This window comes from Streptopelia decaocto (assembly GCF_964273445.1).
Source record: "Streptopelia decaocto genome assembly, chromosome: Z".
Lineage (NCBI taxonomy): Eukaryota > Metazoa > Chordata > Aves > Columbiformes > Columbidae > Streptopelia > Streptopelia decaocto.
In genome coordinates this window covers 141,246-169,008 of record NC_138657.1, presented here as the reverse complement: position 1 = coordinate 169,008, position 27,763 = coordinate 141,246, and the positions used below count along the sequence as shown (strand labels likewise).

At 49.5% G+C, this 27,763-nt stretch overlaps 1 protein-coding gene across 8 annotated transcripts in view; it reads left to right on the top strand.

The window, feature by feature from the left end:
• PAX5 (paired box 5) overlaps positions 1–26,658 on the top strand; it is a gene marked incomplete at both ends in the record, with an annotated part of 141,563 nt that extends 114,905 nt beyond the window's left edge. For 6 of the 8 annotated variants that reach the window (XM_082074546.1, XM_082074544.1, XM_082074541.1 and 3 more), the window contains 2 exons: positions 18,884–18,970; positions 26,519–26,658. In XM_082074546.1, the coding sequence (XP_081930672.1) occupies positions 18,884–18,970; positions 26,519–26,595 (164 nt within the window). The remainder of the gene's footprint in view (positions 1–18,883; positions 18,971–26,518) is intronic. The other 2 variants (XM_082074545.1, XM_082074542.1) reach the window with 1 other exon arrangement.
• Positions 26,659–27,763: the final 1,105 nt, after the last annotated feature.

Here is a 27,763-nt window from a genome sequence, read left to right as displayed (position 1 = left end):
CATCCCTGTCCACCCCCGCTCTGTGCCCAGACCCCGTATCAGCATCCCCGTCCACCCCCGCTCTGTGCCCAGACCCCATCTCAGCATCCCTGTCCACCCCCGCTCTGTGCCCAGACCCCATCTCACATCCCTGTCCACCCCCGCTCTGTGCCCAGACCCCGTCTCAGCATCCCTGTCCACCCCGGCTCTGTGCCCAGACCCCGTCTCAGCATCCCCATTCACCCCGGCTCTGTGCCCAGACCCCATCTCACATCCCTGTCCACCCCCGCTCTGTGCCCAGACCCCATCTCACATCCCTGTCCACCCCCGCTCTGTGCCCAGACCCCATCTCAGCATCCCTGTCCACCCCGGCTCTGTGCCCAGACCCCGTCTCAGCATCCCTGTCCACCCCCGCTCTGTGCCCAGACCCCGTCTCAGCATCCCTGTCCACCCCCGCTCTGTGCCCAGACCCCGTATCAGCATCCCTGTCCACCCCGGCTCCGTGCCCAGACCCCGTCTCAGCATCCCTGTCCACCCCCGCTCTGTGCCCAGACCCCATCTCACATCCCTGTCCACCCCCGCTCTGTGCCCAGACCCCATCTCAGCATCCCTGTCCACCCCGGCTCCGTGCCCAGACTCCGGCTCCCTCCTGCCCCAGAGACTGGGGCTGAGAGTGGAAAGGTGCGTGGACCCAGCATAAAGTTGTGACTTTTGGTGAATATTCCTGGGTGTGCTGGGAGTAGGCAGGAGTCAACAGCATCAGTTGGCATCTGTCATAGGAACCTGGGGGTCCCGGGAAGAGACGCTGCCATCCTCAACTGGGGCAGGGGACACAGCAGCTCCCAGAGCCCGAAGTAGACACTTCTCTTTAATCCTCATTGTCTAGTGGTTTATACCTTGAAGTAGGAAAGTTTATATCCCTTACAAATGTTTATTTTGTCTAGTGTAGGTCTCTGTATGTTCTCTTTATCTATTTAGAGGTTTAATCCACTATTGATTCCTACTAGATTTGTGCTCTCAGTACTACCTCTGGGCACAGGATCCCACAGGCTAATGAGATGCTGTATGCAGGAATTATCTCCTGGTTTCCATTTGATACTATTATTATTTGTTCACACTGTGATTGTACCCTTACTGTGCTGTCACTTTGGAAAAGCAGAGCAGTGTTTCCCCAGCAGCCATCCATTCGACTCCTGGGAAGACCAGGCAGAAGCAAGGCACATCTCCTCCATACCACCCAGTCCTTGCAGCCTGGAGCCGTCCCCCTTTGTTGACTCCTTTCCAAAGAGTCATTCCCAGGGCTGGTTGACTCTTCTAATGGAGATGGTGCTGTATTCTACTGGCAGCTTTTGCTCTCTTTTCTCTCTTTACCCCACATTTGCAGATTTGGCTTTAGGAGCTTAGCAGCAGCTGGTTGGGAGTACATCCCCGGGAAATGCAGCGTGTCCAGGGATTTTACTCCATGACCTATGGAGGGACCTAGACCCTTTTTTTAGGTGAAGTGTTTGAAAGGGAGTGCAGCTGCTACAGCACTGGTCTGCTGGTCACAGATAGCACAGCTTTGCTGTATTTCCCTCACCTTTGGGAGGCTGGACCATTTCTCCAGCTCTGCACCTCCTCTTGTGTGGGCTGGGCTGGCATGGGGATGGGGACCATCACAGCTCATTTGGGCTCTTTTCATGGTCCTCTGTTGCTCCATACACCACCAGCCTCTTTCCAGTGCTGGATGAGGTCTCCTGCCATGGATCACTGCTCATGTCTGTGGGATTACCTCCTGAGATGTGTCTGAAGGTCTGTGTTTTCCTGTGTATGGGACAGTCGGTGGCCATTGGCCAGGGACAGAGGAGAGGACACAGGGAGCAGTGCTGGAGCTGCAGCTTGCGTGCCAGGAGTCGTGTTCTATTTGGGACAGCAAGGACCAGGCTGGGACTTGGGCAAAGGAGCATCTGCTTGCCCTGGCAAGCAGACTCATGGTGCTGTGGCTGAGCTGGAAAGAGATTGTGTGCAAGTAGCTATGATCATTCACTTAAATACATATTCCAGCTCTTGTGTCATAAATTCTGGGACAGCTGCGCCTGCTGCCCCCTGGTTCCTGTGTACCCCCCTCTTCCCTCTTCCCACCTCTGGGGATTGACTCCCTCACCTGCCTCCCCTTCTCCCCTCCCCGGACTGTCACTCACCATGTCCCCTCCTCTCCTGGAGGGCCCTGCACACTGGGTGACAGGAAAGGGTAGACTGTCCGGAATAGTGATGCTGAAAATATAGTCATTAATGGGACCCTCGAAACCCAGATGTCCTTTCTGAACACCGGTAATTTGTTTTTAATGAAAAACCATGCCGTGACCCTGAACAAATGAATTTCCTTTATATGAAGTCTATGTGCAATTACCCGACTAAAGAGACCTGAAAACAGTGACATTCAAAACGGGGCTTTGAAAAGAAAAGCATAAAAAATAGCAACAGTATCATTAGCAATCTTTTATCTAGGAGAAGATGCTAGTTCTAACGTGCAAAACAGAAGGAGATGGTGTTGATAAACAAAACACGCGGTTTCCAAGCGCATTTTTTCCGTGTGGCTAACAGATATTAATGAGGAAGAGAAGTGAGATTGTAACTTTCCAGGTCGGGGCTGTTTCTCCCACATGAGCTGTGAGGGACAGGAGAGGACTGTCCCTCACCCCTCCGGAGCCCAGTGGGCAGTGAGGGTTGTGGGGGAGCGGGACTGTGAGCCCCATGTCACAGTGGGACTGGGACACAGCAGTTCAGCTGGCAGAGCTCTGGAATAAAGCCTGCAGGGACTGGTGGGGCTTGGTCCTACTCCAGCACTCTGAAGTCTTTATTCATAGTTAGTTTCCTGTGTTAATGTTATTCGTTCTGGCTCTGCCTTTGCCAAAGTTTTGTGATAGCGTTTTATAACCTCCCGACATGCAGCAGTAAATATTTGAAAGTAAAGTGACTGGGAGGTAAACAAATTAAAAGCAGAGGCAGAGAAAGTGAATTACAGTATGTTTGATGACAGAGGGCATAAGTGGTAGGCCTCAACTGGTCCTTCTCTGATGCACAGCCAAAAGCTGGAACTGCTGGGTTACTTGGACAGTGATGCTATTTTGGCCAGTAAAAGTAAAATCAGGTACTTTATCCTAGAAAGACTTAAAGCAACTGAGGAATAAACCCTAACGTTTCTTTGGTGAAGTGGAGCATTTACAAGTTACGTCCTTGGAGCCTGGAGGTGACTATTAAGTCCATTTGCTGTCTGCCCCACCTCCTTCATGCTGCTGCTACAACAGGAACATGTATCTCTGCTCGGATTATGGGCATGCATTTTTTTTGTGCTGCTATTGTGGCTTTTTGCAGCTCACATAGCTGAAACCCAGCTGTCACCTGGAGCACCCCAAAATACCTTCATCCTGCAGATGCTCACAGAAGCACCCACAGCTTCCACTGCCAGAGGCAGAAGAGACCCACCGCCAAAGGACTGAAATATTGACATCTGATGTTTTCTGGTTAAGCGAATTTACTGTTTTGTCCCACCTCTGGGGCTGCTCCACTCTCCCGTAATCTTGGAAGACAAATTACAGAGAAGTTTCACCACATATGATGGAGCAAGTGATGTGCCATCACAATTGTCGTGAGGCAACATCAGACTGCAAATCAACTGACAAATGATTCCCTTAATTAATAATGAAGCAGTTAAGTAAATGGTACACGTTTATCCACTGCTCATGTACATTTTGAATGAGGGTCTGCCAGCATCTTGGAAGCCTGCAGAAATGTTTTGGTGTTCATCTCTCAGGAATGTAATTACCACGCTTGCACAGAATATAGATGAAATTTATATTGTTTTCAATATGTTGTTGTCACATATTATTTCATTAAATTGATTTAGAAATTACACTAGAGAGGGCAAGAAGGTGATTTGTTGGGAAGCCAACAGCCTTTAGATCTGCCGTTCCTAAACCCACCTTCCCCTCACAGACCCAGTCCTCAACTGGGGTCAATTAGTCCCAGCCCCTGACCACTGAGGCTCTGCTGCTGCACACCAGCTGGGGATGGGGTCCCAAGTGTCCCATGCGCGGCAGAGCCGATCCTGTCTGCTCTGTGGGCTCCCTCTGCTCCAGCCACAATTTCTGCCTTTTCCCATCGACGTGAGATGCTGTGCATATCTAAACACAAGTAAGCAAGGCAAAGTGTGTATAAACAAAAGGGTCCATATTTAGGAGTGAGGAGGAGGAGAGAAAACATATTGTATTGCTTCACTCTTTGGAAATTTCTATGCATTTGTAATAACAAAATTACCATAATTTGCTCGTTAACGCAGCTAGATCAGTCAAGCATTGTTCCAAACATGCAGAGGCTGCTTCTCGCACCAGGTCTGGCAGTGAGTTAAGCACGGTGGAAATTAGCATGCAAATAGCCCTAATTCAGTGGCAGAGCTGTCAGATCTGCGTTCAGCCGCTTGTTCCCTTTGAAATCCCTGACAGGAGTGGCTCGGGCAATCCCACCCTCAAGAAGATTCAGCCAGAAGAGGTACCAAGGGGGCACCTCCTGAGTGACAGTTTGGCTACCTTCAGTCAAATCAATCAGTTGTGTCAGCCGGCAGCGGCATGCAGCAATGTTGGGGGCTGTGGGGCTGGGGGGGCTGTTTCCAGCCAGACCTCAATACTGAAACCGTTCCCTCCACACAATGACAGGGTACCGGCGTTTGGGTCTCCAGCAGTCAAGTGGTGCCGCCTGCCCATGGGACAGCTGGGAATTGTCAAGTTAAGTGGCTGTTTGTGGCCAATCCGTGACTTCTGGGGCTGTTTAGCACTGAGTGGTGGAAGCTGGGGTTTGTGGTCAATTCCTCTGGAGCCCTGCGTGGCGCTGCTGGCTTGGCCATGGTTATGGATCTTGTGGACCATCACCATGGAGGATGCTATGCTGGGCAATGCAGTGTGTGGTCAGCATCGAGGGATGCTGCCCCCAGCACTGCAGCCGCCCCCACCTCTGGGCAGGGAGGAGAGGGCTGGAGGCATCAGCGGGCGGCAGGGGGGTCCCTCCTGTGCCTGGGGGGAACCACGGGACCCTTCCCTCTCCTGTCTCTCTGCAGCTCACTGAGGTAGTCGCACAGGGACACTGGTGGCAGCTGAACACAGAGGCTGTTCCCTGGTGATGGGTCATTCAGTGTTACGGGTCTGATGCTCTGCCCAGCTTTAAGCAATGCTGCTGGTTATAAAGGCAACAATGAGAATTTAAAAAGTGTTTTGTTGCCATTGTTGGATTTTTTTTATGTTACTAAACATTTTTCTGTCTCCTGAAAGACAGCTGTGTTTGGGATTCATCACACTGACAGCTACAATGAACATGAATCTCTGCCCCAAATACCCAGAGACAGAAATTTAAAGATGAGGTTCTTGCAGATGAAACATGTTTAAAGCTCACCCTCTGCTCATTACTTGCATTTGCCCTGTAGGACCAGGTGCGGGGAACTTCCCATCGTGGTTGGCAGAGTTTGCCCTGCACAAGGTCCATTTGTCCCCACCGAGGCAGCTCCCGGGTCTCCTCCAGGCACCTGGGGTGTCCCCTCTGCAAAGGACCTGGAGGGTACACCACTGTCCTCCCCCCTGGGAAGGCAGGAACTGCTTTACAAAGGGTTTCCTCACAGATTGTTGTCTGCCTGGCTCTCAAAACCAGCGATGACAGCAGGCCCCAGGTGATGTGCCCCCCGATGTACTGGTGGTTCGAGCTCGGTGTCCAGCCGGCACACAGCGTGCCACTGGCAAGGTGTGCAGCTGCATCCCTGGCCCTCCACAAGTCCTCTCCTGTCTGCTCTGGCTTTGTCGTTATTGATGGCTGTCCGTTGGTGGAAACACAATAGGAAAAAGCTAACTGTAATTAGGGAGCCATGAGGTCTAATTTAGTTGATGTTTTGGAAAGCTGTGCTTCAGATTAGCAGAGCAGAGCACCAGGGGCCTGGTCCTGAGCCCTGTGCAGGTGCTGCCTCCAAGGTGCAGGGAAGTCACCAGCGCTGACCCACTCTGGCTTGTGCTTGCAGGGCTGAGCTCAACTGCCTTGCTTGTGATGAGGTTTCTCAGACCAGTGTAACAGCGATGTGAGAGCATACAAAATGTTATATGATTTCAAGCATTCAGCTTTTTCTACATGTATGTCTCCTTTTTTTATGTCAGTACCCAGAGTTTAAAAAAATGTGAGTTTACAGAAGCATCGCAGTTACAAACAACAAGTTCTCTGAACTTTGAGCACTGTGGTGTGCCCAGTGTCTGAAACAGCTGCCGGTGATGGTTTGGGTGCTGGAGCGGCTCTGCCCTCATGTGCTGGATGCATGCAGGAGACAGGCCCAAACACCAAAATCAATCAGGCAGTTTCCTGACAAACTGTGTTTGACTGTGAACAAGAGCTGAGATCCTCAAAGTAAGCAGAGTGGAAAGCATCTCATGACCTCTGTGTCCATGAGCAGGAAGGTGATGTGACTGCTGTGCTCCTGCATGATGCTGTTTGCACTGTGCTGTGCCAGGAGCACCCCGACGGCAGCAGCTGGCGGCACTGATGGGAGAGCAGAGCCTGTGTTGCCATCACGTCCCAGCCCTGGAGCCCAGCTGCCGAGTGTGTCCTGGTGTGATGGGTGCTGGGGTGGATGCGTTTTGTTTCTCCTGAGCGTTTGGCTCTGGCTGGCCTGTTTGCTGCCCACACTGAGCACAGCACGACGATGGCTTCTCACCTGCATCCTGAGCCTTGGTTTCTGCATATACTGAAAGGTCTGTCTGGCTCTGAACAAAAGACTGGGGAAATCAATATCTGCCTGACTTCATGGCATTAGGAAGCGTTTGCCAACTTGACCTGTGATGAACCGACTGTGTCGTGCTTCCAGTGTTTGCATGGCCAAGGGAATGCCGGACACATGGTCCTCAGTGCAGGCACTCCTTGGCACCCCGGCTCCCCGCACCCCCAGGCACCCCCAGGCACCCCTGCACTCCAAGGCCCTATTTGCTGTTGAAAAATGACCCGTGCAGAGGTTTGGGTGGGAGGGAGGTTGTAGCCATTCTGAATTTAGCATTTTTACTGCTCACTGGCCCTGTTTTCTGAGACTGTAGGCTTGCTTTCTGTGTGGTGATTGCTGGAGCGAGTTTGCTTGCAGTTAGCACTGTTTGAAAGTAAAACATCTGTCCTGCGGTAAACTACAATGACAGACCTGATGTCTATGGCAAAACTTGAAATGAAATATTTTGAGAATTAAGTATTCTCTCTCTTTTTGACTTTATCAAAACAAGTGAAAATGCCAAGACACTAAAATAGACTGCAGTGCAGTATGGTGCAATGTAATATGATCAGTGAAAAAAAATGGGTTCAGGTAAAGGAAAATTAAGTAAAAAAATGAATGACACACCTTAGCAAAAATGGAGGAAGGTTCTCCAAGGACTGCCCGGTTTTCACAGCAGAACTTTCCTCTGAAAACACATTTTAAAATGGAGGCCCTCAAACGGTAGGAGTTGGTGTTTGTGCTGGAAAACTGTTGTGTGTGCACAACCGCTGCACAGAAGGTGCAGATGGGAAGGGTCTGAGGACGTGTCTCCTGCCTGCCCTGCTCATGGGCTGCCTGGCTGCACCAGGAGAAGAGGGACAGCCTGGGTGGGGAACTGAGAAGTCCCCAGAAAGATGCATCCTCTTATTTCTAGAAGCACATGTGGCACAGGGTACATTGATTGAAATTTAAATGTAACTCCCTTAATTCCTACATAAAAAGACTAAAATCAGCACTCTGGTCCTCACTCGTCTGCTTAGCAGCAGATGCACGAAATCCCATCAGTCTCGGGTAGCAGCAGCAAAGGTTGCTTTGCCACACAGAAGCTTTTCCACAGAATAACTAACTTCCAAGCCCACACGTGTGTTTTAGAGACATGGAGAGGTGTGCATGGACTTGGGGGTGGGGTGAGCAGTGCCCAGGTAGGACAAAGGCTGTGTGCTGTGTTGCTGACAGGCGCTGGGCAGCAGGTGATGGTGCTGCCCCATCTTCTCTTCCTTCTACCAGCCTCCTTCAAGCACAAGGAGCCACCTTAGCCCAGGCTGTCTATGATCTTGCACTTTCACTGAAGTCAGGAAATGTGATGCCAGCCCTCAGCAAGGAGCCTGGTCCCATGGAGATGTGCCTGGAGCTGTGGGGATGCATGGGGAGCCATGGGTCCCCTCGGGGGATGTGTCATGGCAGCCACAGTGTCTTCGAGCATCAACCTGCTCTGTGTGGGATGAAACACCTGGTCTGTCTTCCCTTCCTCATCACGTGTTCTCTTCCTCGGCACAATTTTTGGATGGGTTGGATCAGGCCAGGCTAAGTGTCTGCAGCTCTGCTTGGAAATAGGTTTGACTACAAGACATTTGCCAGCAGAGCAGCCAACCTGCCAGAGTGCTGAGCCGCTGCGCTCCCGGAGACTGACCTGAGATCAGCTGACACGCATTTTCTCTGCATTAAAAGGATGACTGTAACGTGGATGTGGTGTAAAACTAAAGCAGTGCCATGAAAATCAAGTGAGAAATTATCTGTCTTCTGTCACTCAGGCATTCATTTGCATTGTGTATGGTGTCAGAAGGAAAAACCAACATCTCTGCTGGGGCTGTGTCTCGTATTTTAGAGCTTGCACAAACTCCCCGCAATGACAGAAAGAACCAGAGGGGGTAAGCAGACCCTGCTGACATGCTAAAGCCATAGTCCAGAGTGGCTGAAGCCTGGAGTCCAGCTTAAAAGCTGGTCTTGCAGGCAGAAGGGCTAAGATACTGAGGTTTTGGGTGGCTCAGCTGGGAGTGCTCATCCATGCAGAGGGTTTACATCAGGACAAGATGCTTTTTGGTCCATCAAAGGTGATGCCAACTCAGCAGAATGGGCAGGACCCGACCGGGCCTGGTGTCACCGGAGCTGCTGCCCTGTCCCAGCGGAGCCATGGTTGATCCCTGGCGTGGTCTGGTGTGGTCCCCAAGGATGGGGACACCGGCGGGATGCCTGAGAAGATGTCGGTGTGGAAGGATGCTCCCTCAGCGCTGCAGATGCTTTCCTGCCCCTGTTCACACCCGTGCTTGCAGATAGTTGAAGACTGTTCTGTGTCTGCAGCAACCTGCCTTCATCAAGCTACCAAAACGCTACCAGACTTCACAATTTCCACAGGGTAGCTACGTTAGTACGGCTTGTAACATTTTACCTACTTCTGCTACTAGCTAAATTATTGTGTAATTCTTGAAAGTAACTACACATTACATTATCATCATGAAGACAAAAGTTCTAAAAAAGGACCCAAGCCAGGAAAAAGCATGGTGTGGAATATTTTCAACTGAACCAAATACAACATTTCCATTACATAGTTTGGAGAATTCCATCACACAAGATATTTCTTGACACTTTTTGCACCAATGTGGAGTGAATCCATGTTGTTTAGCTTGATATTTTCTGCAAGACAGAAATTTTCCTTCTCATCCCACCTGCACTATCAGCCACTCAGTCCACAGCAGGGAAGATGAAATGGTGCCAGGCTGGAGAGCCTGGCGCGAGGGCAGGAGCAAGCAGTGCCCTGTGTAGGTGGAACCTCTACATGTCCCTCATGCACGCCATGTCCCTCGTCTTACGTGGGCGCCAGGTGAAGTGGGGCTTTGCAAAGGCCGCGGACAGACCCACAGACTGGGCTTGGGGAGAGCCAGGAGCTGCGGCATCTCTGTCATCCCCGGCCCTGCGGCCACCGCGGCCCCGCACGTGGCTCGTGTGGCTGGTTGGGGTTGGTGTCACCAGCTGGGCTGGGCCTGCCCGGGGTCCTGGTGGCTGGTGGAGAGGGCAGGTGACTCTGCAGGAGGGAGCTGGGAGCGGGAAGGGGCAGATTCCTCATCGTCATTAGTTGCAATGCCATCTTCTATGCAGATGAGTTGGACAGTTGTCCTCCTGGTACAGGGAGATAAATCTCTCCTAATGCCGTTCCAATATGGTTGCTCTGTGGCACCACCTACCTTTGTTGTATTAAAGTTAAATACCTTTGTGTACAGAAGTTTAAAGTGCATAGCTAAAACCTATGTGCTTGCAGTAATTGCAGATGTAAATCTTTTTGTCATCCTGCAAAGACTAGGTGAGGTATTTCATAAATATGTCAGAAGCAACATTAAAATTTTATGGCAGGCAGCACGGGTCGAGAATAGTACAGTGACTTCACAGCAAGGTACGTCCACCTTAACCTACAACTCATTAGTCATTGATGGGATTTCTGTGCCTTGTAGCTTCTTGGAAACGAGGTAGTGTTACAAAAATCTGCATGTTACTGTTTTCTTAAAATATGACAGCCTACTTAGAACCATTACAAATAAAACTGTAAATCTTTGAGCAGATGCTAGTTAATATAAAGATAAAATAAGGGGGAAATACTGCCCAATCTGTATGATCATAAAATTATATACAACCTTCATTAGGCATTAATTGGAGGTCTTGATAGGACTGGGAACTTTGGAGAGACAGTGTCTGAATGTGACCAAGTACCTTCCAGCCCTAACTGCAATCAGCTTCTGGTTGGCTGGCGTGCAGCAAAAATTGGCTAGTGTACAGGCTAATTTCATTCGAAGATCACACGTATGAAAGTTCAGGTGATGGTTGTACCTGGACCACTCATTGAAGTGTTACTCAGTGGCTACAAGGCATTACAGACGCAAGTGGGATGTGCTTTTGGTGACTGTAAGTGTGCTGGTGGAAGAGATTATAAATGAACATGAAGGGCATAGGAAGCTTTTTGAGGTTCCAGCCAGCAGGTTGTTCCCCCTGCTTTTAGGAGAGAAATTAACTTTGATGAGCAAAAGGTATTTCAGGTTTGTTGAAGGAGGGTGTTGCAGGTGCTCAGCTGTGGGAGCAGAACGCTGCTTACACTGCAGCCATGGCAATTAACAGTGACCGCCGCATGTCACGGCTGTTCTTTCAACACACAGTACAGACACCATCTAATTAATTGTGTGGCGTTAATAGCACTACCTGGGATCCCGTGAGTGACTGTGTACCCACGGCTGGCCAGGCTCTTGCAGTACATGGCAGCTCCAGGGGCTCTGTCTTGGCTTCAACTGGACGAAATTTTTGAGAGTTTTATCATATTGTGTTTGAAAAACACAGGTAGAGGTTTTCAGGACTCAGAACTCACTGTTTGTCTTTTTTTTTTTTTTTTTTTTTCCCCATTGAAAATCAAAAAGTGAGAATTTTGTTCTGTGTAAGGGAAGTTTTACTTGGAAATAATTTCTGAGGGCCATTCTTTTGCTGAGATCTATTACCTTCTATTTCATCCTCAAAAAAAGAAAAACAGCAATTGTGCAGGAAGCATTTCCACTTTTCCATTTATTAATGCTTTATTCACTTTTTTCCTGTGGGAATGGATGAATTGCTAGTGAGGGTCCAGAGACCCTCTTCAATCCTGATGCAGAGGATCTCAGGCACTTTGAAAAGCAGCTTTCTTCTTTCAAAACTGCTCACTGAAGACGTTTTCCAAAGCACCATTTGTCAGTCCCCTTGGGAAATGTTTAATTTTGGTTGAAGCTCCTTCCAACCACAAACCACACCGGCCCCAGCACAGTGCAGGCTCGGGGTGCACGTTACTGAGCCCCTCCTGTCCGCTGTCGTCCCCCACCAGCCTCCGGTGGGGCTGTAACACAGTCGCAGGAAAATTTCCCAAACCCACCCTTCGAGGACTGGCCTGTGAATCCTGCCTGCTCATCCTGGGTGCTTAGCCAGTTATCACCTGGGTATTTTCACTGAGATAGCTTGGGTGGAACATTATGGGTTTTTGTTATACATAATGTATTTTCCTGCTCGACTCCTTCCCAGGGGGAACATTGTTTCTGAAATACACATTTTTGTTTGAGTAGGGCTGTACTTTTGGTAATTTTTCCCTCTTTTGCACTTCTGTTTTTTGTAGCACATAGACTGCTCAGTCTAGAGCAAGCTGTTTGATGGCCAAGTGTGGTTGTTCTGCAGAGTTATCCATGTCCTTCCTCCTCCGGGACTTCTGCGGACAAAGAAAAGATGAGGGACTAGGAGGAGACCTGGAAGATTACAGGTGTACAGGCAAAGTACAGCTGACATTTACAGATTAGAGCAGTGTAAATCACCAATTCTCTTGTATGCAAATGAAATGTTAGAATTGGAAGACAATCCATGGTTCAATCAAAACAAAAAATTACAATAAAAATTACTGTGGACTGCACTTCAAAGACACAGTGTGTATTCCAGTTGAGATTTTTGGATTTTTTTTCCAGGCTCACTGAACCCAATCTGAAAACTTAACATCTCTCTGAATTTAAAAGAAAAATAAGATTTGTTTGGAAAACTTCTGATTTTAAAAAAAGTCTTTTTATCTGAAAGATTTTGCCAAAAATTTGCAAAATTATATTAGTGATGTGAAACAACTTTTTAATGTGAAAGCAAGTTTTAACTGAAAGGTGTTTCCCAGCCCCCCTGTACATGGAGAACACTTCTAAGGGAGTGAGTCCCCATGAGCCGCAGAGGCTGCAGCTCTCCAGACAGGGCCGAAAGCCAATTTCTCTGTTGCCTGAGCCACCACAGTGGCTCTTTGCAGAGAGACAGATTTGCTTTACCATGGAGAAAACAGACCGGAGAGGCCAGGCTGTTTTACTGCTCTTCTCAGGCCTCTCACGCTGACCCCATCTGACTCTATGCGGGATGCTTCCCCGGTGCTGGACCATGAAGCAATCCCTCTGGTAGTGGTGGCAGACGGTGAGAGGTGACTTATCTTCCTGTCCTTTGGTTTGTGTCCACCTCCAGCACAGATGCTGCCTGGCTCTATTGTACACCTGACTTCGATGTGACAGATTTCAAGGCTGCATTTGAATGGAATCAAGGAATCCCAGGTTGGAAGGGTCCACAAGGATCACCTGGTCAAACCTTTCTTGGCACAAGCACCATCTAGACAAGCTGACTCAGCACCTATCTGGCTGAATCTTAAATGTGTCCAATAGTGGGGAATCCACCGCTTCCCGGGAACATTATTCCAATGACCAGTTGTTCTCATTGGGAGAAATTTCCCTCTTGTGTCCAATTGGAATAACTTGTACCCACCACCCCTTGTCTTTTCCACGTCACTCCTTGTACAAAGGGTTCTCCAGCTGTTTTGTAGCCACCTTTTAAATGCTGGAACATGGTGACGAGGTCCCCCTAAACCTTCTTTTCTCAAGGCTGAACAAGCCCAGTTCTCTCAGCCTCTCCCCATACGGCAGCTGCCCTGTCCTTTGGTTTAGCCGTCATTTCACGGTGTTGGCTAGTGACACGCAGGAGCTGGGCACGTTCATGGGGCTCACTGCAGTGCTAGCCCCACTCCCCTTCAGTCAAGCATGTCTTAGCTACCAGGGTAATGACTGCTATTGGAATTCACTGAAGAAATTTATGATCCATGTGACTACTTCAACAAAAGAAAACAATAGAAAACAAAAGCCATGAGAATGTTAATTTTTGAAAGTTACAGTAAAGTTTTTGCCACAAGGTAAAGGTACAGACACCTGTGGCCCCTGTCAGGAGGTTAGGCTGGAGGGCGGACACGGGTTCCTCTGCGGGGGCCCAACTTAGGAACAAGCACAGACAATTAGTTTTGAACTTGCCCAGGGCCCCAGTGAGGAATGGGCAAAGTGTTGCTGTTCTTGTCCAGGCTCTGTTTTTTATCCCATCACCTCCTATTCTTGTCCCTCATGCAGTTGCATTTATTCAACACCACTTTTCCTTGTTTGTTGCAATTTTTTGCCAAATGGAAAGGCTATATAAAACATATATATATATCTCAAACCTGAAGCCTGAATAGCAAAAGAACCCAGAATTAATGAAGAAAACCGGCAGCAGGAGGGATGGCACAGCTGCGGGGTTGTGGTCACTCTTCCCTTTGTATGGGAGCTGTCACGTCGTGGTCGGAGGAAGGCACGTCGTACCACCTGCACATCGTACTACCTGCATGTTGTATTATCTGCAGCCATCATACAGACACAACCGCTCACCCCCACTGTCCTGGTGGCTTCTCCCCATCCCAAATGCAAAATATCTGATATCTAAGACAACGCGGTGAAAAGTGTGCAAACACATGTGCTTTCACGTAGCTGGCTCTGGTTGAGCTGTACTGGCTCTGGAGCTTCTGATTCACAGGATCTTGTGAGACACTGGGGACAGGAGGAACATGTTGAACTTGGAAGTGACATTTGAAACTTCTTTATTGGGTATTTGTTAGTATTTTGTGTTTTAGTCCAAGGGTACCAGCAGCTGGGTAAGAAGCATGTCCCATGTGTGACTAGGTTTCTGGTTTCTGCTGCTGTTGCATGCCAGATAGTCCTACAAAGACAAGGCTAAAGGACACGTTCGTTACTGTTGTGCTACTTCACAGGACCACAGCCAGGTGCTCTGCATGGTGAGCAGTGACAGTGGCCAAGCTGTGGAGCAGGGGCCCAAGGAAGATGTGAAATCTCCATCCTGGGAGATTTCCACACCTTGCCTGCACATGGCGCATGTCAAAGCTGGCTCTGCTTTGAGCAGGGGTTTGGAGTAGGTAATCTACAAAGGCCACATTCAACTTACATTATTCTGTGGTTACAGTATCCATGTTGAAAAAAAATCGAATGCAGACAATTTGCCTCCCTGTCCCACCTACCGAAACCCAAAGCCAGTAGAAATGGAGTCTGCGTCTGTCCCACAGCTCAGCCACCATCTAACAGCGTCTGCAGTCCCTGCTGCCAGGCTGCCCCATCCTCCTGCCTTTTGGCAGGGGAAGAGGGTTTCCTGCATCCAGCTGCAGTACACAGAGGTACCTGTGTACCCCCCATCCCCTGCAGGGACAGCTCTCTAAAGCAATGGGAGTTTGAAAGATACTGTGAACTCTCTTTCTTCATCTTGTGGTTCTGAAGCTCATGCTTTTCAGGTTTTCTGTATATCACAAAGGACACTTGCAGGAAGCTTACCTTAAAACCAAACAGACTGGTAAAGGTGAGTTGATAATCCCCAGAGAACATGCTGCACAGTGAACAATGCAGCGCTGCAGAGCAGATGATTCTGTTCTGCCAGCAGCAGAGGGTCCATCCGCCACCATCCGCTTGCAGCCGTCCCTGGGGCTCAACCCATAGGTGAGGGGACTCTCCCTCTGTCCCCTGTCTCAGGGTGCTGTGCCTCTCCCAGACCCACTGCTGCTTTGTTGCAGTGACATTACTGGGAATCGTTCTTCCCTCCTCCCCTGCACCTCTGCTTTGATGGGTGGTGGAAGGATCTGACCCAATTTGGGCTACAGCCACATAAAGCATCGTGGCAGAGTGGAGTCAGGTCTTCAGAAACAGCTGGGCTAACTCTGGCAGAAGCCCTTGGTTTGGTATCTTTGTGCCTCAGTGACCCCAGAGTTATTAAGGAGGGGGCTTACTATTTTATGTGAGGGAGGGATGGGTCCCATTGCCACCCCTTCCTCGCAGCACGGGCAGGCACGTGTGTGCAGCACTCTGCACGTGTGCGCATCCCTGGGTAGCTATTTGTTGTGGTTTTCAATGGGGAGAGGGCTGGCCACTAAGCAGCGCTGTCAAAAACTGTAGCTGATGGACCTCAGAATATCTGGTGGAAATCATGAGGCATTCATGCAGCATTCATTCATTTAGCCTAGTTTCACTTATGGCTGTACCATTTGTCTGCCCAAGTGCTGTGATGGTGGTATCAGGGCTTGAGACTTTCTCCCCCACTTCTCCTTTTCCCCTTCTTCCCCTCTCATAATTCTTTTCTCTCATTTTCCTTCCTGCCCCCCTTCTCTCTTTCTCTATTTTTTTTCTCTTTCCCTGCAAGGCCGATGGATATGCAGAGTATGTTAAGAAGCAAGTGATACTGTCACCGAGCTGATGGTGCTCAGTGACTCCTCGAGCTCCTGGCTGGTCTGTACTGCAGGAGCTTGACACCCTGACCACTGAGGCATAAAAAACAGAGAATTGGAAGCCTCAGCCTGACAGGCACAGAAGCATCCCCCAGAGAGGGTCCACGATGTGTGTCTGTGTGCGAGTGTGGGGAGGAGGACAGGGGGATGGTGGGGGAGGAGAGCAAAGCGGGAGAGGATGAAACAATGAGATGTCAGCCCGTTTGCCCCCGCAGCCCTGCGCAGCGCTGATGAGCATTTGGGAAGCGCTGCCGCCTGCTCAGCATGCACAGCATCGGTGCGGGACCCACCACAGATGTGCTGCTCAGGGACAGTGAAGGGGAGGAAGAGAGAGTGGTGGGACAGCTGAAAATGAGGGCCTGTCCTGTCGCCGCTGGGTACATGTGCCCTCCCTCAGGGTGCAGCTCTCGCAGGCGTGTGGCAGCTCACTGCAAGCTTTGGTCCAAGTTGGGGGTGCTGCCGACGCCTGGAGAATCTGGGCAGACACCACTCCATGCCCCATGCAAACACCCTGCAGCAGGGACCGCAGTCTGTCCTGCCTGCCCTGTCCCACTGTCTGTGCACCCACAGCTGCCTTAGCGGGGTGTGGCAGCGAGACTCTCCCATCAGCCTACCTGTGTTGTGTCAGTCAGGCAGTGCAACTGTTTATGCAACTAACACGGGGCTAAACCTCTGCATTTCTCACTGCCCTGTGGAAAGGGCACTGTGGAAGGTGGTGTGGGAGCCCCTGCCTGTAGAAGAAGGATTTTTGTGTGGCACATGCTGGAAGGAGGACCTGGCCATGAGCCTTCAGGGACTGGGAAGGATCATATCACTGACCCCTGGCACTACCAGCCAGTTTGCTGCCCACACGCTTTGCAAGCTTCGTAGGACAGAGTTAGTTCAGAGACTTGCTGGAAGCTGAGGGCGTTTGGGAATGGAGGAGAGAAGGCAGGGTGCTGTCTGAGCAGACAGCCTCAGCGCAGCAGTGGGGAGGCAGAAAAAGGGACCAGAGAGTAGCCGCTGTGTCTTGCCAGAGGGACTTTGCTCCCTGGCTTGTGTAAAGTGATGGGCATGCCTTAGCCAGTAGCCCTGGTACTTCAGATGACTCCTGACATCTCTTCTGCTTTCACTGTCTTCACCATGCCTGACTTTTAGAGTGGGCACTGTCACAGAGGTAACCTTCAGTTTCTGAAGTCATCTGTCATCCAGGACAGGGAGCAGAGGAAATGTAGATACGATGTATTTCACAGGGAATGAATGTTTGGAAACAGCTCGGTTTTCCATGGCTCATGGTGAATTGCTGCCTTTCCTTAAAAGCAGTAAAGAAAACATGCTCTGAGCTTGTGCAGAAACGTGGCCAGAGCGGCAAGGTGTGCTACGTGTGGAAGCACTTGCTGCTGCCGCTTCAGAGTTTGTCACATTGCCCCAGCCGTGGGGAGGGAGCTGGCCCAGGCCGATCCCGTGAGGGTTGTTAACGGAGATCCCCTGGAGAAAACCAGTGATGGGTGGCTCTTGCCATCAGCATGTTTGCTGGCACTCTTTGGTGTAGGCTGAGAGGCAGCTTGTTTTTACTGAAGAAGCATCATGTGGAGACCAAGGTACCCTGGACTCAACCCTATATTTTGACATCAACCTATGTTACATCTGTATTGGCAGAAAATACCTTTGCAGGTGGCTGCAGCGGCTGCCCAGTCTGCACGGCTGTCACAGCCACCAAGAGGCAGTGCGGGGTGATCACAGCACCTCGACCAGAACATCGTCCCCGCTCCCCTGGGCCAGCAGGTCAGCAGCTCACCAAACATGACCTGAGTCAGGAGCCTGGGGCCCGGCTGTGGTCCCCAGGACAGGTCTGTGGGTCATGGTGGCCAGGGCTGCTGAGCTGGGAAACAGTGGAGTCTGCTTCTCAATGGGCCGGGCGCGGTGGCGCGCGCCTGTTGTCCCAGCTGTGCAGGGAGGCAGAGCCTGTCGGATCGCTTGAGCCCAGGGTTCGAGTCCCGCAGAGCGGCGCTGAGACTGCGGGAGGTGTTCGGTGTTGAACCCCGGAGGGGTGGGGCCGCGGGCACCAGTGTAGTAAATTGAGTATAAAGCAGCCCTTGGTTTTGGGATGGAGCCTATGCCAGTGCCGAGGACCAGAACAGGGAAAAGTCACAGCGAGCGTTCTCTGCAGCAGCCTGGCAGCCCTCTCCTCCTCTTGCCATAGGAAACCTCATTCTCCTGCTGTGCTGTGTTCTGCTGTGTGCGTGTATTTGTTTACCAGAGGCGAGAAGGAGATGAGAAAGAAAGAGAGGAGGAGAGCAGGAAAGTGTCATTCATAGAAGATTTCCTAATAACTCAGCAGCAGAGTTGGTGTTTGCATGGTGGTGGATGTACACAGGGCCAGAGCCCCATGGTGCAAATCTCTGTCTGAAGAGCTTGCAGCTGAATTATGAAACAGGAAGTGACATGTGAAGAGAACAAACAAATGGGGAGAGAAGGAGCAGGTGAGGACATAAATGGCAATAACTCTTTGAGCCTTTTCTGTGACTTCATCTGGAGGGTTTCAATGCCATCTGAAACTGATGAAAGCATCCCTCTTGGGTTAAAGTGATGGGTGGATGTCTGGGACCAAGACCCTCTTCTCTTGGGCATTCTGGAAGTCTACCCATTATCTAGGAGATTAGATGGTTCATCTTCTAGCAGCAGAGAGCCTGTCTGGCAGCCCTGTTCTTGTGTTTCTTGCCCTGAATGCTGTAGGACCATGAAGGGCCAGCCCCATCAGTGTGTCCTCAGCTCCTCTCCATCCCTCCTTGCTGTCTCGCCTTGCTGCCTGTGACAAACCCACCAGTTCAGCAGGCCTGGTTTGCAAGGGGCACATAAAAGATGACTGCACCCATTTAATAATTCACCCACCCCTATTGCCCTGCTTCAAAGAAGATGGCCAGTGTTGCTTTTACTGAGGCCATCACTGGAGCACTGACATGCTGAAGAGTTCCTTTTCCCCACAGCAGTAACCATGATCTCAAATGATCTTTTGTTTTGTCTTTTTATTTTAGGGAGTGAGTTTTCTGGGAGCCCATATAGCCACCCACAATATTCAACGTACAATGACTCCTGGAGGTTTCCCAACCCTGGACTCCTGGGTAAGTTGCCATTCACACCTTGGGGGCTCAGTGCAAGCTGTGCCCTGTTTGCCACTGGGCAGTGATTGTCCGTAGCTGGGGTGGGCAGGACACATGTCCTGGCGCTGTCTGGGGTTCCTGTGCCTGGCTGCTCTGTGGGACTGCATGTCTTCACTGAGGCACACAAATGCTCTTGGTTCCCTTCATCATGCCCAAACCTTTTGTTTCTCTTTTTGTCTCATAAAATCCTCACAGAGACACGTGGTGCTGCTGGAAGGCAGGATCCCTATGTTTCTGAGGGTAAGGATTCCTGTTCAGACAAAACTCGGGGCACTTTATCAGGAGTGCTTGTTTCAAGGAGGTGCCGGGTTGCTTACAGCCAAATGGAAGCCCCACCACTCCCTGCAATATCTTTTTCTTTCTTGTTCAAGCACTTTGCATTTCTCCCCAGCCTTGTGCTGCATTTTTTCCCCAGCTATATGTTTTCCTGATCCATCCCTCCTGCAAGGGACAGTTGTGCCCACGTAGCTCCCCTGATGCCAGCACGGTCCCTACAAGTGCTGGGGGGCAGGAGCCCCGTGGCTCAGGCAGGATCATGGCCCCCATGTGAAGGATAAACATAATCCATTTTACACCACTGTCAAAAGCTGGCCCACTTTGACCTTATATACATGTAGCATGCAGTAATTAGAATTTTTCCCTGCATAATTTGCATGGATGAGGTAAGTAAAATACCAATTAATTGTCATCTCTCAACACAGGAGTAGCATGCCTTAGAGATTTCCAGATTTATGGATGACAGGGCTGTTATATGTGACCTCCGGCAGAGAAATAATGTTGAATTTTTGTCATACTTTTTTCATCCAGTTTCTTTGTTTTAAGTAATTGAGTCCCCATGTAATTGAGCCACCCAGGCTGTATTCATCATGGTTCTTGTCCTTAAACAAATCCTCAGGGAGCAATAGACAGCCTTTGCCTCCCATGCCATGGTGCTGGTATAATGCTGCTATTCACTGTGCCACATTTAAGGGTTTGTTAGCGCTTCCATCATAAATCAGCAGACAGATCTCCAGCTAATATGGATGGGCATAGCTGCACAAAGCTGGAGGAGTCCCTTGCTTCAGCCCGCAGTTTCCATGGCCACAGCTGGCAGTGCCTGCGGGATTTTGGCTTGGCCATGTGGGGAAGATGCTTTAGCCAGGGGAAGGAGTGAGCATGCACCATATTTTCATCATTTCTAATTTTGCAACACCTTTGGAAGCAGGAGAGCTGCTTTAGCAGCTTTAGCTTTAGCAAAGCTTTTCCATGTGGACAGGCCTGGGAAGCCAGGTTTTGGGTGGGTTTTTAAATTCTCCTGGCAAACTGATAAAGAAACTGGCGTGATATTGTTGAAAAACCCAGCTCCAGCCCTTCTCTTCTGCATGTAGAGAGAGCGTTTGGTGAGGATCTGGGCTGCACACCATGCTGCTGCCTGGGGAGGACATGCACACCAGAGCTGTTCTGAAGCCATCCTGGAGCTGCCCACAGTGATGAGCAGTGGTGCTTGGACTACAGCAGCAGTGGGTTGTGCCCACGAGTTGCTCAGCCCCTTATTTCAGGTGATGGACTCGTACGCACACTAGGCTTGCTGGCCAGGGTGCAGGGCACATCCCCATGGTGCTCTACAGCCAGGGGATGTGAGCAGGTCTGGGCCAGGAGAAGACTTTAAAACAGAGGTTGGTCAGGAGCCAGCTGACATCTGCCAGAACATGTTTTACCTGTCACATTCAGTTTTTGTCTTTCTTCCTCTTTTTTTTTGTTTCCTGTTTGGATACATTCTGGGGGCAATTCCCCCTGGTCTCCAGCTGTGTGGGAGGCGTGCGGTGTGTGCAGCAGAAAGGACGGCATGCTCCCCGCAGCAAGCCTCGCTGCTTGGGATGGTGAGGGTTTCTACAGCAGCATTTATGCAGCAACATGCTGTGAACACGTGTTTAAATGAGGCAAGGGCAAAAATATTTGGATGCTACAATTTTCCTTCAGAAACTGCAGCTTTATTGAAATTGAAATGTTTCAAAGTATAATGACAACAATGCTGGCATTTTTTGCTCATGGGAGTTGTTGAAGTGTATAATCTTGACTTCCGTGGTTTTATCCTCTTTGTAATACTTTGTGTCAGTATTTTCAAAATCTTATGTTTCAGTAAACATAGACTCACTCACTGCACAAGTAAGGTTGTATTGCTCTAAGTGTGCAATGACACACTGATTTGGAATTATGAGAATGGAAATTTGATGCATCAAAAAGAACAAGAAATGGGAGTTTTTCTTCTGCAGCAAGTCCTAAGGATGAACTTACTGTTCCAGTTCAGCTTGGTCACAAAACTGGGAGTGCTGGAGTTTCTTGGAGGATTCCCTTGTCTGACCATTGTTAATTTAAAAATACTTGTATACAGGGCAAGCAGGAATCCAGTGGCAGAGCCTTAAAATCCTGTTCCTAGTCTCCTGGCACACCCAGAAGTCTTCATGTGAGGAGCCTGGGCACCCCCAGTAGAGCAGAGGTTAATTTAAACTATATCCAGGATGTTTCCACTCTTCTCAGGAGTATACGTGAGTGTGTTTAGTAATTCTCTTCTGACAGCAAGCTCTGGCAGTATCAGCTTCAAAGCAGAAACCTTGACAAAATTAATCAGGACTGGTACATGGACTGACACAATTTGTTTTACCAAGTCCCACTCCCTTCACCAAGATGAAAGTGTAATACTGGAGGCACTTAACAGCACCTACGCTCAGTTAATTCCCTGTGCTGGCAATAAAGACTTGCACTGCAGCAATCACACCAGGCCGAGACCTGTGAAAGAGGAGCTAGAAGGAGAAATGCTGTGATTTGGAAGTGGCAAGAAGAAAATATACTTGAGTTTAAAAATGATTTTGGAGGGGAGGGAAGAGAATAGGATGAGAGAACCAAGAATGGTGAAAAGGCTTTTGTAATTCATCTCCAGTCATAGTTGCACGAGTCTGAAGCCCCAGTGAAGACGTGTGAGCTGGTGTCTCCACGGGAAGGCAGGACCATGGTCTTGGTGTGCAGGTCACAGGCAGTGGCTGTTGGCCTCAGGAGAGCTGCTCCCCATGGCTCCTGTGCCCACTGTGCCCTTGCTCCAGTGCTCCGGTTCCTCTGCACCAGGCAGCCCCCCTTCCTCCTCCCCAGCTGGAGTGGGAGCTGGTGCAAATGGGTGATCCCTGGTCTCTGGGGCAGTCCCGAGTGCCATATCCCATGGTTCCTGTGGAAGGGGAGATGGCCAAGCTGTTGTCCTCCAGAGTGGTCAACAGAAGCGTGAGCAGAAAAGGTCAGTTCCCTGTTGCACTTCTGCAGCATCTTTCTGCTCTCCTGGTGGCCCCACACCCAACCCTGAGCAGCCTTTGATGCCTGGGGTGGTTCATCCCACCCCAGCCACAGCTGAGGTGAGGAAGTTCCCTGTGTTTAGAGGGATGTGCTGGGAAGGGGCTGCAAACCCTGGCTGCACGTGTGGTGTGTGGCTCGGTGGCTACAGCATGTGTCCCCATCTCAGAGACAGAAGAGGAGGTAGAAAGAGGGACATCGTTTTAGTTTTTTCTCTACTGCACCAAAAATGCTACCGCACAGGGATGTGCATGGGGCACACACAGGCACAAGCACACATGTGCTGGGGCTCCCTCCATCACTGTCGGCACATCCTGGTACCGCCAGCCAAGACCCAGCTTAGTGCAAAGAGTAGGTAACAGCAACAGCCAAACAAAGAAAAATAATTCGATTTTGTGCTGGCTCGTTGCCATAACAACTTCCCCACTGGTTGGTGGTGAACGCTGGTTGCATTCAGCTGGTTGCTGCTGACAACAGGTTTCACTGGATGCGGTGTCCCTGATCCTGCCCGGACATGGTCCCTGTGTGGTGGTTGGCAGCGTTGGCTCCTTGACAACACCTGCACCGTCACGGTGCCGTGGCTGTGGGTGCCCGCACCATGTCATGCGAGGGTAGGGCTTGAAGCCGGTCAATTAGGATTAGATTCAGTTCTTCTGTGGGTTTCTGTGAAAAGATTAGAGAACAAGTAGGCACCAGAAATGACTGTGTCAAGAAATAAATTGATGATAGTATGAATTAGAAAGCAAACATGACGGAAGGACAAACAAGTCTGTTCTGGATGGGGATATGGTGACAGCGAGGAAGAGTGAATGCTTTGTGATGTGATGTTTTCATTTTTCACTTTAAATACAAGCTTTTTTGATTTCACTGCTGGAAAGTGAACTGGAAAAAATCAAACTCAAGAGAAGTGTAAGGTCTTTGGAAAGCATGAGAGAAATACTTGGCTTTGGTAGCTGCACTGAGTCAGAAGAGCAGCAGAGGAAGAGGGACAGGGAAAAGCAAAGGCCCCGACCCTCAAAAGATGCCCTTTACTCCAAAACCTTTGGAAACATTGCATCTGACCCTGGTGGGACCCACATGTTGCTCCATGGGTCAGGGTGAGATTTTTTGGTGCCACTAGATCACTTCCCTGGACTTCTCAGTCCTCTGCCTGAGCTGAGCTGCTGTGATCAGGTGCTGGTACCAGTGCCAGCAGGGACTGGGGTCTCTGCTGGTGATCACACCTGGGAGTTGGCCACCACCACCCTTGCTCCCCATCAACCTCCTGGAGCTGCAGGAGGTGAGGACAGCAGTTCCACCTGACTCTTCACTGGCCTGTGGGGTGTTTTACCTGAGGTGCTGCCTGCCCTGCAGCAGAAGATGGTCCCCATGGACTCCAGGAGTGGCCATGCAGTGACATGGACTGAAAAACTGGGCACCCCCAAGAGTGCACCCCTTGTTCACTGGCTACAGCGATGAGTGTTCACTGTCTTTTTGAAGATTTCCAATGTTCTCCATTAAAAATTGTTCCTGAGGGTGTGGCTTGTTCACCTGATGTCACTTACCAGGAGGAGGATCATCCATCCAGCCCAGGGCAGTGGTTTTAGTGTCTTCAGCAGATAACGCAAGGCCATCAGCTCTGCACTCCCGCAAATGTAATTTGGATCATTAACCTCTGAAGGTATCTACCTTTGCCCCCATTGATTGTGGCTTAAAATACTTGCCTTTTAATTGATAAACCTAGTTGAGATGAGGTCCTGCCTAAAAGTTTTGCAAACATCCTTGCAAATGCTTTGCCTGGCCAGTGATTTCCTGGTCTGTCTTGAGTTACTCTTGTGTATGGCAAGACTATGCTGCTACACAACTGGGACCACAGCCTTGAAGCTTGGTTTGTTTTCTTTAAACCCAGCCCTTTGCAGCAAGTTTGTATGATGTTAAAGTTGGAATGTCTAGGGCACTGAGGGTGGCACAGAGGACAACAGAACCCGCACATTGTGTACATCTCCAGTGCTGCCGCAGCACTGACTCATGCAGAAGTCACATTCCCATAGCCAAACCCAAGCTCAGGACACAAGCAGCCTAGAAGAAAGATATGAGCTTGCCAGCACCTTGAGATGGGTGATGGAGGATCTGTGACAGTAAGGTGGGGTGGAAGAGCCCATCCTTGCAGGAGGTGTTGCAGTTGGTGGGGTTGTCTCCTCTTGGGCAGCACAGCTTGTTTCACCAATGATGGAAATCACTCCAGACAACTCACTGAGGCCGGTTTGGGGCCTTGTGTGATGCAATTGTACCACCAGTGGCTAACACCACTGGTCGATGGGCTTCCTCTTAGAGGTTGGTGATGCAATTCTCACTCTGTGCTTGAGCTTTTGAACCAGCAGCCTTTTAGTGAACACTTGAGTTGTTTTAGGGTGAAGAGCAAAGCCTTCATCTGGAGGCTGTGCAAGATGAGGGGAGACCAGGAGGTTCTCCAGCTCCCCAGGAGAGGCACTGTGGCTCAGGGCTAAGCAGGTGACATCACCACAGGGCACACTGGCTGGGTGCTCCTCTCTGCTCCAGACGGTGTTGCTGCGGTCATGGTGGTGGAACTGCCGGGAAACTGCTGTGCTCAACCCATGCCCAGGTGTTAGGCAGCTGCCGGGCCTGCCGAAACAGGGTTTGCTAGAGTCTAGGGTGGGGAGCAAATGGCTGAAAACACACCTTTGGCTTTGCTGCCACTGATGCTGTGCCTGAGTGAGGCACCACCTTCTCCCGGAGGGGCCAGCTACTCTTCCTCACTGAAACTGCAGAAGTTACCCTCTCTGTGACAAGACAGGACCCTGGCCAGGAAGACCCTCAACCATGGCTGCTGTCCCAGGTGGTGTAAAAGTAGGGAGTTCAGAATGGGCAGCAGCTCTTCAGGGTGTCACTTGTGCAACTGGACCCTGCAGCCCAGCCTGCTCCAGAGCGATTCCTCGCACTGGCTCTGTCACTCATCCAAACCTGCCTGGGTTTCTCAGACACATGTGTCTCTGTGACAGTCTTCCCAAGGGGCTTCTTCCACTTTGTGGCATGCCTCACGCATGCGAATCTTCCGGTGACTTGGAGACCAACCTGGTAGCACCTTGAAAAATTCTTTGGTCAACTCTTCTTACTCCAAATCAGAGTTAGTTTCCACTGCACTTGGACGGTATTTAATAGCTGGTGCTATCTGAAGAGACTGGTATCTCTCCAGCTACATCTGAAGTTAAACACTCTTCCTCCTCCAAGCAAATAATCCAGCTTCCAGGTGATACATTGGTGACCACCCAGTCTACTGGTGCTTAACCCTGCAAAGCAGAAAGTCATTGCCAAGACTTTTCAGGCTTTGTCTTGGTAGATGAGTGCTTTGGTATTCGTCAACCTGAAAAGTTTTTAAGTCTAGCCAGCATAGTTCATTCAGGTGTGTAGCACATGTACTCAGTCAAAAAACAGAGAATACATTTGATCAGTTTGAAGCTTAAGTGTCCATTTCAAAAGCTGACATATGAAGTATCCGATACTTTGTTGGTTGAGGCATTATTCACTGGAGGTAGTTGTAAGCTGCTTTCTGGCTTGAGATTAGTTACCAAGCGAAAGGGAAACTCACCTATATTTTCTGAAGAAAATTTCTCCACTCAACAAACGTCTCAGATGCCCAGGGACTCCCCCTGGCCAGGCAGACATTGGTGTCATATGGTGATCCCAAAGCAGATCTGGTAGCACAAACTTGGTGGCTCTTTCTTGAGCTCCAAGGTAGCTACCAGAGCTAAGCAAAATCCCGGGGATTACTCTCTGATGGAAGTAGTTTGAGAAAAGGGGGAATTATTGTTGAGTCCAGCAAAATATATTGAATACTTTGGGGTTCAACCTCCTCCTTTTCCCAAAAAGAGGGAAAAAATACATCAGAGAAGTCAGCACGTGGTAATGCCTTGGGGTTGGAACACTTCGACCTTCCATTCTGAAAAGCAATTCACTTCTTTGGTGAAGTAAGTTAAACCAATGTTTTGAGGGAAGGAAGAGATTTGGGTACCCTACAGCTGGCAGAAATGCAGAGCAACAGTAACACCATTCTCATGCAGAAGGTATGAATGTGATTTTTATTTTAATTACCCAGCCTGAGCTCAGGCTGGAGAGCTCTCTGCTGCCCGTGTTGGCATGCTGCAAGCTGGCACCTTTCCACCTTTGTCTTCCTCACGCTCATCCTTTCTCTCACAGGCTCCCCGTACTACTACAGTGCTGCAGCCCGTGGGGCAGCCCCGCCAGCAGCCGCCACTGCCTACGACCGTCACTGACACCGGAGCCCGCGGCCCCAGCCCGGGACGACCGCCAAGAAACACCTTGTGCCACCACGCCAGCCGTGTGGCAAGGGCGGGGGAAGTACCCAGTAGGAACATGCTAATTGAAATTCTGCCCTTTAAACTTGGTGAACTGATTATTGTCCTATTCTTGAAGCTGATCGTGTTGACTGGGTCTCAAATCAAACAAAGGAACAGGAGGAAGTGGTTCTCCTGATGCTCTGTGTGATCAAAACTGAGTAGTAGCTTTACATTTTTGCAGCTGGCTGGCTACTGCTTTAGTGGCCTGTGGGTGCCACGACTGTACCTGGGGATAAGGAAGATGTGAGCCCTTTGGGGTGGCTTCCTCTTGCTGCACACTGAAACAGGCTTTGACAGTCAAGGCAATTTTCCTCCTTTTCTTTCTTTTTCTTTCTTTCTTTCTTTCTTTCTTTCTTTCTTTCTTTCTTTCTTTCTTTCTTTCTTTCTTTCTTTCTTTCTTTCTTTCTTCTTCTTCTTCTTCTTCTTCTTCTTTTCTTTCTTTCTTTCTTTCTTTCTTTCTTTCTTTCTTTCTTTCTTTCTTTCTTTCTTTCTTTCTTTCTTTCTTTCTTTCTTTCTTTCTTTCTTTCTTTCTTTCTTTCTTTCTTTCTTTCTTTCTTTCTTTCTTTCTTTCTTTCTTTCTTTCTTTCTTTCTTTCTTTCTTTCTTTCTTTCTTTCTTTCCTTTTTTTTTTTTTTGTGGCAAAGGAAAAAAAATCAGTCTGCTCAATTTTACACAAGCACCACTGTAAATACTTGCTTGTTTGTATTACTATAAGAATGACTTAAGCATAAGCAGCAACGTTGTACAAATGTGAACTCAAAACACATCTGAAAATGTGTTTTGAAACAGGTGCATGGATTCAAAGAATTCAGTAAGCTTTAAGCAACTTTGAACCAGGTTAACACTCATTGTGATTATATTTCGGACTGACGCTATTTCTGTATAGAGCATCCTATCTAATGGTTGTGTGTGATCATGTTATATGCTGGTATCAAACACATAGGCAACTGAAGAAGTGGGCAGTTTTGTGACATTTTATTGCTTAATATTATGTTCATTTTTCATCATGATGAGCACTGAAACAAATTCTCTAGTTTGAAGTTAAGCAGCATCCAAGAAGGAATTCTTAAATAATGACACCTTAT